Raw genomic sequence first — 15,765 nt, forward strand, 5'->3', positions numbered from 1 at the left:
TTGTGCTTGTATAAACCAAATCCTCGTGCCATTCCCCTCACACAGCCTGTCTGGGAGTATTAGGGCTACAAGAAGAGGGAAATATAATAACCAGCGAGCCCTGGTGCCCTGTCAGCACGGCTCAGCCTCCAGAGAGGCCTGCCCATCACGGACAGCACCCATGACGGTGCAGATTACACCGTAGACTGCAATAAGCCTGACAAATGGAGAAGTCAGAGATTACAGCAGCAGAGTATATTTCCACCATCTATTCATGCGGCGGTAAACCTCATCTCCAGTTTCAGCCCGTAGTGGAGTGAGCACACAGCGCCCTCTGCTGGTGAAGCACTGACACAGCCACTCCCATTTTTTTTTCAGTTTTAATCCAATATTAAAACACATTACAAAGTCAGTATGCAAATACCCTCATTTGTTAAATTAAATTACTGGAAATGCACAAGTCTTGAACATGTCTTTGTTGATGTCATGTACAGCCAAAAGCATAAATTAATCCATGTTTGCACCTTAAACAGAGGCCCATCTCTTCAGTTTGGAAACTAATAAATATGACGCTACTTTACAAGTGTAAAATACAGGCATACCAAGTTTGACATTAAGTGTGTATATATATATATATATATATATACACACACACACATATGTATATATACATATATATGTATATATACATATACATGTTTTTCATATATCGACTTAAGCAAACAGCGCAACTCATACAACCTATCATACTGAGATAAAGCAATAGATGATCACATTAAAGAAAATAAATGGAGTTTGTAAATGAATTCAGGCAGTAAGAAACCACTGAGAGAGTAAGTGCATAAGCGATGCATTTCCAGTGAGAGGAGTTTCCATTTAACTACGCACAGAAAAACCACTCTGCACACCCAGCAGGCATTGTTGCAAACATCTTCCTGTAGTCCTAATAGGACGACACACAGTGCAAAAACAATACAGCTCGGATGCGATACCAAGACACAATAGACAGTGCAATTAATCCCAGCCTCAAGTGACACCAACACTGTTACTGGTAATGAGTCTGATCGACAGTAGAGGGCTGTGCCTGCTGCTACCGAGTCAGTATAAGAGGACGTGAAGTGGCGAACCTTCAGCACCATTAAAGCCCTGCATGTCGATTTTAGAGTTACAGTGCATTCTCCTGTCCTCAGGTTGTTCTTGGAGGCTTGAAGATGATCCCGGCTAATTACAACTCAGGTATTTTTGTAGTTTTGGCCATCGTTCCTGTTTCGGATGACATTGTACTGACCAAGGTCACTGCTGGGACCCGGGAACACGGCGACAAACACTCAGAGAGGGCAAGAAACAGAGGCAGTCAGACGATCAGACATGTTTTAAACAAGGCTGCAGTTTAGCCAGATTAGCTAAACCAGGTCTTCCTCAATACAGATCATTTTTATTTTGACTTGGGGACCACCATGGTGAAAAAAATGAGGACTTCACGTAGGCTGAATGTTTAGATATCTCGCCCACCTTCTATGAAGAAACTGTCCAGCTCTTTTAACCGCTCAGTGTTTTTCCTCTTAAACATTACCTAGTTGGTAGCAACAGCAATCTGAGCACAGCACCCACAGACAGAAAGCAGATACAGTAAGTAGGTGATGACTGACTGATGACACATTTGAGATCAAAATCGCTTCAAGGTTATTACAGCTGAAAAGTTATATAAACCATTATTCATCTTTTTTTTGCCAAATCATAATGTTTCTTAATGGCTCAGCTGCAAATGGACCCGGCAGGTTTTTGGAAACTCTGATCTACCTCTTTCCATTTGGAGGCAAAACCAAAGGTACACACACCCAAAACGTCGGTAATAATCCATCATTGTATTAGGATTATGGTAAGTACTGTAGGTCAAATGTGATGTTTTTTGTTAAAAACTGGTCTGATTTATCTGACTACCCCCTCCCTGACTGTTTCAGAAACACTGACACATTCTCACTGACTTGGTGAGTACTATGTTATTATTACAGATAGGAATGACCAAAATTATAAATATTTAACCCAAGTTGTAATAAACCAGAATTCTCATTTAAATACTAAACAGAAGCATACAGTACATTCTATGCTGTGATGCCTCTTTGTTTCAATAAAAAAACAACAAGGAGTTGAGGAGCATGTACTCACACACCAAAAGAGGAAAAATGGCTACCCTAGTGCTTGGTCTTAGGCCAAGGCAATTTGTGGATTTGGAAATTCTGAGTATTTACATTTTCATGAGTCTGTGGCAGCTCAGCGTGAGTCCATACCTGCTCTGCTGGATAAAACAGGAGGTGTGATTCATTTGACCTTGTTTTCATCCTGAGTATTTTCTCCTATCACCACTATCTGTACACTTGACAACTGTCCGCTGGCATCCAGCTGCAGCCCCTGAACCCCTTCAGTCTGCGCCTCCTGCATTTGGCACTGCGTCTCCTCCCCTCCTCCAGCCATCGTCACCTCCATCCCGCTCTGGACCATCATGGCGGCCCCGTCTCTGCCCGACTCGCCGGTCAGCTGCAGCTCCATCACTCCCACCGCCTGCTCCATCGGAGCCGGGTTGATCTCGATGACCGTGTGCTCCTGGCCGGCCTCCTCCTCACCCTGCATCACCTCCTGCTGCACCAGCATGGTGCCGTCCACCACCTGGCCTTCTATGGGCACCACCTCTGCCCCGCTGGCCTGCTGGCTCAGGTGCACTAGCTCTAAGGGGCTCACCACAGTGCCTAGCTGGCTGGAGTCTTGCATGGCGGTGGTGCCCACAAGCGTGAGGCCTGAGGACGGGTGCAGGGTGATGGTGTCTGCCTTTTCTCCGGCCACCATGTAGCGGGTGAAGAGCTGCGAGCCGGCGGGGAGCAGGGTGACGGTGTTGGAAGACTGGGCCAAAGTGCCGATGGGCAGGCCTGCCATGGTGAACGGCTGACCCACGGAGGACAGAGAGATGGGCGAAAGAACGGTGAACTGCTGGGAGTGCAGGGTGGCCTGCTGGTTAATGGGGGAGGTCAGGAGGGTGGTGGTGGAGGCGGGCCGCTGGAGACGAGGCCGCTTGGTCTGGCGCTTGGTGGGAGTTTTGCTTTTAGCGGGCTGCGGGCAGGACAGGAGAGCTCGCACCTGCTGCTGCTTCTTCTGTTCTTCCAACTGCACCTCCAGGTCTGCATGGAACACACAACACAGGACTGAAAACCAAGGCTGAATAAATCAGCAACTGATTAAGAAGCATTTCACATTCACCTTTTTCCAGCTACTTTTATACCCCAAAAACATGTAGAAATACAGCTCAGAGTTAAAAATACCAGAATTACTCTTTAACTTCTCCTGCAGAGTTTTTTGTACACGAGCTTGTAGCTTATTTCTTGGTGTTTAAAACACGCTGGCACGGTTTCCACACATCAAGGAAAAAGACCCACATGATGCATAAGGCGGTCTCATCCCTCAGGTCTACTGATACTTGTCAGCCCTCAACATAAATTTTCCATTTGGTTTCTTGTTTCTTTTGAAGTTGGTGAAGCTGCTCTGTATTATTTTTAGTCCTGGCTGTCGTGGGGCTCATCTGTCTCGAACATGCACTCCACTGTTGCTTCTCATCTGTGCGCCATGAGCAGAAAAGTTCATTCTTTACCTTAATAAAAAAGGTAAAGAAATTGCCATGGAAACCCAAACCATGTGGATTTGTTGCTGTGTGTCATTATTTCTGTATCTGCATCTAATCACGCTTGCATGAGATATAAAAACAAACCTAACCACACAGCCAACAGGACAGTGGGATGATGATTGTGATGTGCTGTTTGCACAGAAAAAGGTCAAGCAAGCAAGGAAAGCTGACTGAGACAAACATCACAATGGACAGCGGTGGAACCTTGTTTTTTCGGTCTGTACTCACTGGTGAGCGTGCTGAGGATTTGCTCCTGGCAGGGATCCGTCTGCTGCTTCCTCCGCTCCAGGATCCTCTTGACCGAGTCCAGCAGGCCGAACACTTGGGCAAGGTTACTGAGCACTGCCACCTCTACCAGACAGGAATCTGGGATCAGTGCGGCAATCAATCAAAGGGTCACTTGGTCAGTCAGAACGGAGGAACAAATTCAGCTGTTGTAAGCAATCGGCCATTATGTATTCAGTCAGAATCGCTACAGAAACCAGCAGCAGCCATTCTGAAAGCTTTCTGATGTTGGTTTTTCATCCATAAGCTTCCAACAGCAGCTGAATTTGTTTTCTTTCCATTCACTTCATGTCGATGCACCACCAAGCAAGCCCTAAGTCTTGCTTCGATGGTGCAGTTCCCAGCAGCCAGCACACATTAGCTTTGTTCCGTACCTGTGTCCTGTAAAGCAGCTGGCTCCCTGCGCTGCTGCACGCCGTTCAGCAGCTCCAGCAGCTCTGTGCTGATGTTGGTCACGACTTCACCCAGCAAGCCCACGTCAGCGATGCCCTTCCAGAAGTTCAGCGTGTCCTCTGTGGACAAACAGAGACGAGTCACCGGTGTGCTCCGTGTTTATGTGTGCGCGAGCTCCGGCAGAAACGATCATTACATTACTGTGGAATTAATGATCTGTGTGGGGATGTGTGCTTTCTGTGACCTGAGATCTCATTAGACTCCTTCTTGTCCGCAGACTCCAGCGAGACTGAGCTCCAGTCCACCTTCCCACTCAGAATCTCTGCCCTGTCCTCGCCTGCTACTCCGCCGTTGCCAAGGACCACCTGAGCTACAATTTACACAAGAGGACACACATTATGCTTGTTACATGAAGAATCACAGAATTGATCATCATGGAGAACAAACAACGTTTTATTGCAGTCTAAATATGCTTTTAACATATTTTTTTTTCTTACTCATATAATATGACAAAATGTCACACAAGATGGATATATACAAAGTCAGAGTCATTCAAATTTAAACAATAATCAATGCTACTGGTTGATATCAGGTTTGTAATGCCATGACTTTGCTGTGTTCTCACCTTGAGAGGACGTGGGCGTGGTGAGCCCAGTGCCGTCAGGAGGGAACCGCGTGTTATTGATTAAAAGGTCAAACTTGGTGCTGCGACACGTGTTGGTGCACAGTGTGCTGTGCTGGTAGAAGTCCAGCTGACCTGAATCCATCATTTTCCTAGAGGGCAGAAACCATGAAGAGCATCCAACAGTAAGGAAATGGAAGAGGGGGAAAAAGTTTCATTTGATTGACACTCATTCCATCAGTACTGCAAAAAAAATAAAAATAAAAAATTAAGTGCCATTCCATTTCACTTTATGTCCTATGTCACTCTCTGAGCCACCTGTCATCATGCTCATGCATTCTCTGGTTGGAGGTGCAGTGCCTTTCCAACTCTGTACAGCTGTTCTTTTTGTTTTAACGTTGGATTTGTAAGTGCAACAGCTTGCTGTGCGTGACTTTGCCACACAAACTTGAGATGTAATGTTCGGAGCAAATAAACACTATACAAAGCACATACAAGTATCTCATTATACAGACGGTGCAGTAGCAGAATTAATATTTGTGTATTTCAAAATAAAAAAAATTCAAATATTTGTAAATCTGCATATTTCTGTAAAAAGACACAGCTTATCACCATAAACCTAAATGAGTTACAGCAACAGAGAAAGGACTCACTAGCTGCGTTTCCATTGCCCCTAGAAATGCGCAAATCCTAAATATCGCAATTAAAAAAACGGTAATGGAAACACCTAAATTTCGAAAATCCTCTCAAATATCGCAAAAACATTTTTACGCTCTCATGAGGTGGTTTTTCAGACGTGTCGATATTTAGGTGTATCGCAAAAGTGTAATGGAAACACTTTTTTCACATTTACACGTCTCCGAGGCCAGCGGACTCCCCGTTTCGGGCCGGCCGCATGCAGACAGATATAACATCGTCAATTTCGTATTGTATTTTGTATGTTTTCTGGATGTCAATAAGTAGCAGACAAAAACACTACAGCTGTTCCAGCTGCCATGCTGGCTGATCTGTTAAAGACAATCTGACAGCTGTGATCTCGTCCTGTGCGAACTTTGCAAAATCTAATCATTCCGTTTTCATTAATCGTGAGATGAACTTTAAAGACATGCGTGCGCACAGATGTACAGCACGGTGTTTGCAATCGTGATGAGTGTGCGCACCTCGCGTGCACGCCGTTAACTTTAATATTTACACATAATTGCTGATAGAAAATATGTTCAAAGGACACTTCAGTAAGGTTTGCAAAACACTGTTCAATGGAAACACCTGCAAGTCGGACTTTGCCGAAATTTCAGAAATATCCCTTTTATTTTGTGAACAACTGTAATGGAAACGCAGCTATTGAGACCAGGAGGTTCACCCAATTCCTGGTCTCATGTATTGGTTTGTGGAGTCTGGTATCTGGTAGATACCCTCTTGGTTAGCCAGTCCATCTTGATTTCAATGAGCACAAATGTCAATGCAGTGTGTTGTTTACTGAAGGAAAAATGTGGAAAGCTATCTATCATTCATTGAGCTTTAGCCATTCAGGGGCAGCAGAACAAATTGAAAGCACAGTATCTGACAAACGGTGACCTTTCCACGTTTTTATGGCCAGTGTTAACAAAAATGTACTTATTTACACATCCAGCAGACACAGAGCAACATTATCATTTACTTGAAGTGTGTTTGTGTCCGCCTGAATATAATGAATGTCCAGTAGTCACTCTCCTTTTAGCTCTGTTTATGGTCTCTACCAACTCTCCACCAGCTAAATACTCCACTTTGTTCACCTGCTAGTTGCAGACTCTGTCAGTCTGCTGCAGTGCTCAGTGGGTTTTTGGAGCTTTTCAGCTGAAAACAGCTGCCTGCTGCAGCTGGAAACGACACTGATAAGAGTGGAGTTTATGGGCCAAAGGAACAACGACGAACTAAAATAGGCTGAGTGGATGGGAGTCAGGTGATGCTTCTTCAGGGGTTTGTCACGACAAGCAACACCTTTCACACTACATATAGTCATTTTGTACACAGTTGACATAAAGCTGTTGATTAGTGCAGCTTTAAACTAAAGAGAAGCTTTGTTAGGATGGCTGGGAGAACTGGGTGTCTTTAATAGCCCCATTTCCATTTTTAGATGTTCTGTCTAATGAAGTATCAGGAGTAATTACAGTATTTTTTATCCCTGATATGATGACATATTTTCCAGAATATTCCACGTGTATTAGACAGCGAAGATCTCCATCACTCAAAGCCACAGGAGGTTTAATGAAAAGCCAAGAGTCATTATTATCATTGTATTTACAGCTCAGAGGTGATGGAATATTGCTTAGTTAGGTCGCTCGTCTAAAGCTACACAGAATATTTGATAGTTATTCAAGACGAGTTTCATCTCCGCCCTTAACGTCAGCAGCAATACATGTATAAGTTCTCATAATTATAATGCTGTGCGATGCAACCAATCAGCATTCAATAGTGCTGAAATACGGCTTTTGGTTCAAAAATCCAAACACAAGTCCCCTCACCTTAGCATGACTCCACCCATCCTGATGGCTCTCTTCCAGTCTTTCAGAGTGGCTTTTCCAGAAATGTGCACAAACTGCTTTGGGCTGATCAGCTGGTCTTCGTACTAGTGGAGAGAGCATTAGTTCAGTAACCACAGCGAGCTCATTGATAAATGATTAACCGCCAGAAAAAAAACTAAAAGCAGAATGACATACTTGTATACATGTACATATGCACTTCATATGTGTGATATTGGTTTGCTGACATTGGCGTGTAATTAAATAAAAAGACGTAATAGGCAGACTGTGGCATTTTGAAATCATGGCAGATTATTTTTCATACCATCATGTCCTGCAGTGATTAGTGTTATGAAACTACCAAACTGAATTTACTGTGCTGAGGGGCTGTCAGGTGGTATAAAACCATGCACTACATGATAGGAGCTGTGGGGGCCAGTCAAGTGTTGTGCAGTAGTGACGACTGACTGATGATGATAAAGTGAATCTACTTTGTCTGAAATGGATACCATATGCTCCCGCAATGACAATCTGTTCTGTGTAATTATTTTTTATTGTCACAGGAAATACTAAAAGGCATAACACAACCAGGAAGAGAAAACGTTTTTTTGTTCCCATTATTTTCTGTGTTGTTTAACTTCTGTTTTCTGGGCTGTTGCTTGAGTTGCAGCAACGCTGTCCAAAATCTTTTGTCCACATTTTTTAGTTACAAACAGTTCATATCTGATGTGTGCTATATTGTGTGCATCAATGAACATCCCCAGTTAATTTCTGGCACCCTTTGTTGCATGTCATAGCCCTCTCTCTCTCTCTCTCCATTGATTTCCTCTCTGTACCTCACCTGTTAATACCAAATAAAGACAAAATGCCAATAGAATCCCAAATGTTTTTAGTGTCTATACTGTTACTACAAACACACTTAAAGGATAACTTTCGTTTTTTACAACCTGGACTTTATTTGTAACATTAAATACGACCATTTACTCACCCAGACAACTTTGGTGGCATTTGGAGTCGTTTTGAAGAAATTAGCCCCAGAGGAGCGGCGCATATATCCGTATAATGCGAGTACTCGGGGCATCCATGCGCAGCCTCTATATAACGCATAATCTGCAGCGAAACTCGTTCATATTCCATTATTTTGTTATGATATGCTGGTGCTATTCCCCTCTGAGCCGGTGGTCGGCTAGTTTAGCTGTAGTTTGGCACAGCTATGGTTCGTTATTGCGTATTCGTAGCCGAGTTGTGGCTGGCTGCTGGCAGCGCGCTGCGTTCGGTAATGACATCATCCACGTCAGATGTAGTTGTCTAGAGACGCTGTATGTTGATAACATGCCACCATGGGCTCAGAGGGGAATAGCACCAGCATATCATAACAAAATATTGGAATATGAACGAGTTTCGCCGCAGATTATGCGTTTATAGAGGCTGCGCACGGATGCCCCGAGTACTCGCATTATACGGATATATGCGCCGCTCTTCTGGGGCTAATTTCTTCAAAACGACTCCAAATGTTACCAAAGTTGTCTGGGTGAGTAAATGGTCGTATTTAAAGCTACAAATAAGTTCCAGGTTGTAAAAAACGAAAGTAATCCTTTAAATTTGCAACTTTACCTGTGCAAAATGTCCTACATCCCCTCAGTCACCGTGCTACCGTATGTATGTAACTGTTGAGTGTAAGTGTGGCAATGTTCTGGTTCATGAAGTGCACCAGCATGATAAATCTTTACCTATGGTTTGCCTTGGTCTGATGTAGTTCACACTTGCTTTTACAGCCTACAGTACAGCATTGTCGCCAATCTTGACAGCAGCGTCAGTTATTCTTTACCACTGTTTCATATTTCTTTTGTAACTGGTTCAGAACACTTGTTGCTCTTAGCTGCTCATTACAGCTTCAGCTCGACCGGCTATGATTGATAATAATAAGCACCTGTTCAATTCAACTCACTTATAACCGTATGTTTGAAAGGCAAAAATAGCAAGAAAATCTGTTAAACTTTTAAGCATAAAAGAGAACATTCGTCACTTTCATTAGAATTTTTCATGATAGATTCAACTCAATCAGCCATCATAGGCACAGACCCACTTGCAGCTGTAATCAGCATAAAGCTGTTTGAGGCTCACATGTTTTAAAGAGACAAGGAATGAATAGAAGGCTCCATGCTCACTGTAATTACACTGGGACACCACAAATAGTCCATGTTTATTTCCTGTGACTGAATATTCAATGAGAGAGTTGCCATTTATCTATGTACAGTAATAATTGGTAACAACCATTTTTAACAGTTTTCTTCTCAATCAGTTATAATGAGTTTTAATATTACAGTTTACATGTCTTGTGACTCATTGAAATAAAAAAAGAAAATGATGATGAATACTAACCTTCACACACTTCACGTTGATTCCTGGGCACACAAATTTCTTTACTAGCAACACAGCTTTACTGTCGCCGCATGTTATGGGACAGCCAATTTCAACGTCATCCCCTTCAGTTTGTTCTAAAAAAAAAAAACATTTAACATGAGCAGACCAGATGAAAATGTGTTTTTTGTAATGTCATCTGCTAAATGTATGCACCACTAAATCATTCAACTTGTCCCCACATCATTCTGACAGTCTCTTACCTGGATGTGCTTCGACAGCCATGACAGCTGCGTCTGTTTCAGCAGATTCATCTCTGAAAAGAAAAGATTTGGCATTTTCACATTTCTTCTTGGTAATACAGAGGATGTCGTCTATCTATCATGTATCTAATTATCTACTTTGGAGTAATGCTCTGTGTCCCGCTGCAATTAAAACCCAATAATAGCTGTCATCCCTGTAGATGTGTTCATTGTGTTTTATTGTTTTGAAGTGAAGTGAATTAAAGGAATCAGTACGTACCCAGCGGTGACTGGCTGGAGCTGGAGGATGACCTGAGTCTTATTTGGGTCATCGGGGTCTCCTTCACCATCAGCCTTCACCATCACCACCTCCCCCATGGACACCGTGACCTCCTCAGTGGTCGCCATCACATTCAGAGTAGACTACAGAGGGGGGCCGCTTTCATATAACAGCTACCCAGGAGTTTGTTCATCTGAAAAAGGATGAATGGGTTCTTAAAAATACACACCAGTAAAAATAATATGAAGCGCACATATTTTTCAGGTTCTTGTGTTGATATCTGGACACAGACATTCATAATGACTTTTTGTTTAAGTCAAAGTTACTTTCAGAATGGTTGTTGAGAGAAACAGCTGGATAGAAGAACCCTAAATCCAGGTGTGTTACAAACTAACTTTCCTCTCATAACTGTAACAAAAATTGTTAATTTTGCTTTTATTTAAATAATTTCTATTGCAAGTACTTTACTTTAATGTTGAGTGTCACAAATGCGCCCTGGCCAGGCCTAGTACCTTAATTACAAGAAACATACTGTAATGCAATAAAATTAAGGATGAGGTCATTATAGGTTAAGGTTAGCATTCGTGTATCTCAACAAAGGTATAAAAAAAAAAGCTTGCATCTCATCAAAGGTAAATATATAAGTATGTATATTTTTTTCTTTTTTTTTCAATGGTTCTATGGGCCTTAAATAATCAGCAATTTAGCGAAAGGCTGGCGAGTGTGTTCAGCGACCCACAGTCAGACACCCCCACATCATTGCATGAGCAGCAGGTGCATGCTGGGTCTGACCAAAGGCTAAATGCCAAAATGCCCTTTGCAGATCCTCCAGGAGTGACTTCAGGCTTCAACATTTACCTTCAGTGAAGTGTGACTCTCCCTGTAACAGCTGAGACTGCAGAGTGCTCATTCTACTCAACCTGTCTGAAAACTGTTGGAGGAGTTTGGTGGGAGAGGTTGAGTGGACTGGTTATATGATATCCAGAAGTGTCCATTAATAGAGAAGGAATGTATTGTTGGTTTTACATTAAGGCTTGATGATGTCATGTTGTTCCACTGGGCATACGTATTTGTAGCCTAAATGTTGTTTTTTTATTTTATTTCATTATCATGTATCATCATAAAACATGCTTTCAAAGAATTCAAAAACGTCATGCAGAAACGTTTTCTCAGTCTACGTTGTAACTGTGCTAATATTCTAGCATCGGGATAGCTACTTGTTAACTAACTAGTTAACCATCGCTAGCTAACGCTGGGTAGCTAACGGGGCTTTTTAACCTGTGTGGACAAACTGTACATGTAAGCATGTTGTAACATAGGTGAGTTTGGAAAAAAAAAACCCATCACTATCTGCTGTTAGTTCTTTGCTAAATATATTTCACTCTCCCTAACATGAGCAAAACCATAAACGAAACTCCGTTAAGAAATCTGTCATTTTAATGTTAACACTCTTTTGCCACAGAACCATTGTCTTCATAGTGTTCATCAATATCACTGTCACATAACATTTCCGAAATGATTCGTCTGACCCAAAGTTTCTTTATGTCTGTGAACTAATGCAGCAACATTTTTACTACGATAATTAAAAAGTATATATATATATATATATATATATATATATATATATATATATATATATATATGTATATATATATTTTACATTAAATGTTTCACGGTGTGCACATAGGGGCTACATTCATCACAATACCGTATGAATGGTAAATTGTCATAACGCCTGACTGTCGGCTATGCAAACTGTCAATGAAGCCCCATTTTTTAAAATCAAAATGTAACGTAAGTGTATGTGGTTTTTTCCCCGCGTAGAAACCACTTTGCGAAATTAAGAGAGATGGTGACTGGCATGGGGTTAGTCTCAGTTACACTAACGCTGGAGCTACATCCACCCGTTTTGTCGGGGATAAAAGTGCTATTTCCCAAAGTTAGGTGGGTTATCATCACGACCGTTGTAACTTGGGCACCTGACTGCTTTTCGCTGTTGAGAGCCACACAGCTACTCAGACTAGGCTCGACGGTAGCCATTGTGGCTAACGCAAGGGCGTAACTTCATGTGTGGGGAACGGGACAATATTGTGAACTATACTGTCCGAGACGGGTAAAGCTTTGCATTTACAGTGTGACGGTTACGTGCCGCTTGTCTCTGAACCGTACGTCCCTTCGTAACTCTGCATTTTAACTCTCCGCTCCCCCTCAAAATGACGTCTCCCTGTGCGGCGGCACGTACAGCAAACAACGGCACGGCGACGGCGTTGCCCCTCCATTCTGTACGAGCCTGGCTGGCTGAGCCCCCTCCGCAATATACCCGAACCCCCCAGCTAAAACTACCGTTAGCGTCGTGAGAGTGGGCGATATTTTACGGCCAAGTATATTTAAAATCACATCGTAAAAAAATAGCTTGTCCTTACCGTTTTATGAAGAGAAACGCAGCCCTAGATTGTGGAGAGCTGCAGCGCATGCGCACCTCGCTGATGTAGCTTGACTTCCTGCTGAACAGCGCTCGCCCTGCTATCACGCTCTTGTAACCCTGAGAATCAGCTGCAGCTAACTCTTTGACTGTGACTAAACTAACGGCATGTCACGTCTGTGACACCCTGCGTTTCATACGTTTTATTAAGAAGTTATATCTGTCAGATTTGGCCTCCTGTGCTCGTATCCTAATTAGTGCTATCATGGGTAGAGTATGAATAAACTGTATGACAGTGAAGCATAGAGCAGTGTGATTATATCCACAGTTCCTAAACGTATCTTAAATCGAATGATGGCTTAATCCCAACATTAAAACGAGGTCTAACATTTAGGTCGGTAGTTTAAATGTGAATGTGGAGACATTCTTTTTCAACCCTTAAAGAGAGGTGGACGTATCACAACAGTCTGTTTAACGTTATGAGAATTAAGATGTTAGTTACAAATGTATACGTATCGATACATTGACGCGTCTCCAGCGACGTTATGTCTATTCATTGTACTATCATTAACAGCTTCAGACGGGGCGCCAGGACAGATGATCACTAGCAGCCCCTGGTTTAAAAATTGTGCTTCCGAAATCTCTTGATGGCGATTCCGCAGGAGGGGGTGGTATCCCCACCCCTCCTGTGCCAATCACAGCAGAAGCCCTTTTTAATCAGAATCTTAGAACATCCCACGGTCTGGTCTGTGGCAACATGTTCCTCACTCAGAGGTTCAAGATCTGTACATTTGTTTCCATGTTTGAGTGTTTTATGGCGCGTTGTATAAAATCTAAATACGACGACGATTAGTTTTAGGAACTATGTTGTTATTAATGAATTATCAATGAAGTTTGAGCAAATTTAGATATTTGGCTTTAACCAGCGAAGGGCATGACGGGTAAAAGCTGTGGGGCAACCTAATGTTGTCGGCTCTCATTGGTTGCTATGCGCGCGTCAAACTCGTGCTGCGTTCAGGAATGTGGGGAACTCGGCGAGCACCTAGAAAATAAAAAATCTTGAAAATGTTTACTGTGGATTGACATAGAGTCCATATTAAACTGAAGTTATCAGATGTTTTCTGAAAATACGTCTTGACTATAGTGTTGACACTGTCATCAGACTGCCTGTATATAGCACGTTCATTTCTATGACACCCAATGCCTAACTCATGCTCTATGCTAATATAGATTACCTATTTTATTTTGCTGGGTTTGTTTTTGTTCCAAGTGGATCTTGTTGTAGCAATATCTCACTATCAGCTGCTAAATTTAATCAGGACAAATGTGACTATTATTTTGCATAAATGGTGGCATGACAGACTTGGTTTGGTCCCTGTGATAACATGGCCTTGTTCCAATCTTACCTTCATCACCATCAACACAGTGTATCTGAGCGACCAATATAGGTCACGATGATCCTCCTTATATCTGCCAGAAGAGGGCGCCAAGCCGCAGTTAAAGAACACCAAACCTTGAGACCAAACATTATTCATTGAACATCTATTTATTTTTTAACCAATCAATAAAGTCACATCAAATAAAAGGAGAATCCCTTATACATAATATATAAAATAAATAACATCTATTCAATAAAGCTGTGAAATGTGGGGATGTGGAGCTGAATACACTATGCACCCTCACACAGGCCTAACAGCTGCTGATGTTTTCTGGTACAAAAGCCCTGTCACTGGGTTGGTTCGATCATTCCAGTGGACAACATAAAAAAACACACCATTATAGGCATAATTCAGCACTTTGAGAAATTTGCTTATCTATTGTCGTTTCTGAGACCGAGATGAGTAGATTGATATCAATCCAGTGTGTGTATGTTTAGTACCAAGCTGTGATGTGGTTAGTCGAGCTAACATTGAGACTGGAAGCAGCTATTTGACTCCGTCCAAAGTTAAAAAATGTGTACCAACACCTGTAAAGCCCGATAATTACTCATTGTATCTTGGCTGTTTAACTTGTACAAAAAGAGAAATGTAAAAACACCAGTTGGTGGTTTACATGCTGGAACAATTTCTTTCAGTTTATCTATCACACTTCTGTGCATCAGCTTGGACTATGTTTTTGGTTTCACTAAAGGGGTCTGTACAGGGATGATGGTACCAAATCAGGCAACTCCGCCGTGACAACAAGACCCTGGAAAGTCATTGCCCCCAGCTGTTGGTCTCCAAGAAATAGTTCCAGCATGTAGCTCGTAGCCTCATTTTACGTTTCTGTTTAGATACACAAGATACACAGAGTTTTGAAATCTAGACATCAATCTTTTCATCTTATTGGAAAGTAAATAACTGTATATCCCAAAATGAAAAATTGAACAGTTTCTTTAAGATTCCAGTAAGAGAGAGGCTGGATCTGGACTGAAGACTGGCCATCATTATCATCACCATTACACAGCTACAGGAGGGACACTGTTTGTAACATTACAGTACGTAAGATTACAAATGATGTTGTAAATCTTAGCATGATTTTATTTTCATTTTCTACCTATTTAACGTTGCTGGACATGGAGCCGTCTTGTAATGGTCGATGAGAGATACGCTTATTTCTTCCCATAGAGTCAGTCCTTTCAGAAAGCCATGTCTTATTGGTGTCTCTCCAGTTTTGTCCTTTGAATGTAGCCAATGCTTTCCAAAGCTCTGAGGCTGTCGTCTTCACACCACACAGTGCAAAGGCCCTTCTGATGCACTGTGCTCAGGAATGGGAATTCCTCGGCGCAGAACAGTTTGCTAACAGCACAGTAATAACAATAAGATTCATACAATTTAACCCTGTATAGATGAGAGAAACACGTGAGGAAGGTAGTTGTAGTATTAAACACAGTCAGATCTGTTGTCAAATGGTGAGCCTGGATGCTGCAAGTACATTTAGCTAGATTTCAAGGCCATAGCACCCCTGTGGTGAAGTCCCCACCTGCACTTTAAACACAATACGGAAATATCTGATTGTCAGACGAACAAAAAAC

The 15,765-nt window shown here is 42.2% G+C and overlaps 1 protein-coding gene and 1 non-coding gene across 3 annotated transcripts; both read right to left on the bottom strand.

Annotated features, from left to right (window-relative positions):
- Positions 1 to 365: 365 nt before the first annotated feature.
- Positions 366 to 12,805, bottom strand: gmeb1 (glucocorticoid modulatory element binding protein 1). Of its 2 annotated transcripts, none has more exons than XM_041955503.1 (10): positions 12,754 to 12,805; positions 10,331 to 10,523; positions 10,072 to 10,124; positions 9,830 to 9,945; positions 7,451 to 7,554; positions 4,953 to 5,101; positions 4,572 to 4,697; positions 4,309 to 4,446; positions 3,878 to 4,000; positions 366 to 3,149 (listed from the first exon to the last, which is right to left on the bottom strand). In XM_041955503.1, the coding sequence occupies exons 2-10, from the start codon at positions 10,456 to 10,458 to the stop codon at positions 2,299 to 2,301; spliced, it is 1,788 nt and encodes a 595-aa protein (XP_041811437.1). In that variant the 5' UTR covers positions 10,459 to 10,523; positions 12,754 to 12,805; the 3' UTR covers positions 366 to 2,298. The 2 variants fall into 2 exon arrangements, with proteins under 2 accessions (XP_041811437.1, XP_041811436.1); XM_041955502.1 differs by having other exon boundaries at positions 3,878 to 4,015.
- A 528-nt stretch (positions 12,806 to 13,333) lies between these two features.
- Positions 13,334 to 13,467, bottom strand: LOC121620190. Its single transcript, XR_006007565.1, has one exon. It is a non-coding gene; the product is annotated as a U11 spliceosomal RNA (small nuclear RNA).
- Positions 13,468 to 15,765: the final 2,298 nt, after the last annotated feature.

This window comes from Chelmon rostratus, chromosome 16 (assembly GCF_017976325.1).
Source record: "Chelmon rostratus isolate fCheRos1 chromosome 16, fCheRos1.pri, whole genome shotgun sequence".
Lineage (NCBI taxonomy): Eukaryota > Metazoa > Chordata > Actinopteri > Chaetodontiformes > Chaetodontidae > Chelmon > Chelmon rostratus.

What these genes read in the sequence shown, in the direction of transcription:
- gmeb1 (XM_041955502.1), bottom strand. Translation starts at nt 10,458, where the DNA reads ATGGCGACCACTGAGGAGGTCACGGTGTCCATGGGGGAGGTGGTGATG. An exon ending in CTCCAGCCAGTCACCGCTGG is followed by an intron (nt 10,125 to 10,330) that starts GTACGTACTGAT and finishes TTTTCTTTTCAG; the next exon opens with AGATGAATCTGCTGAAACAG. An exon ending in AGCTGCTTTACAGGACACAG is followed by an intron (nt 4,016 to 4,308) that starts GTACGGAACAAA and finishes CACTGATCCCAG; the next exon opens with ATTCCTGTCTGGTAGAGGTG.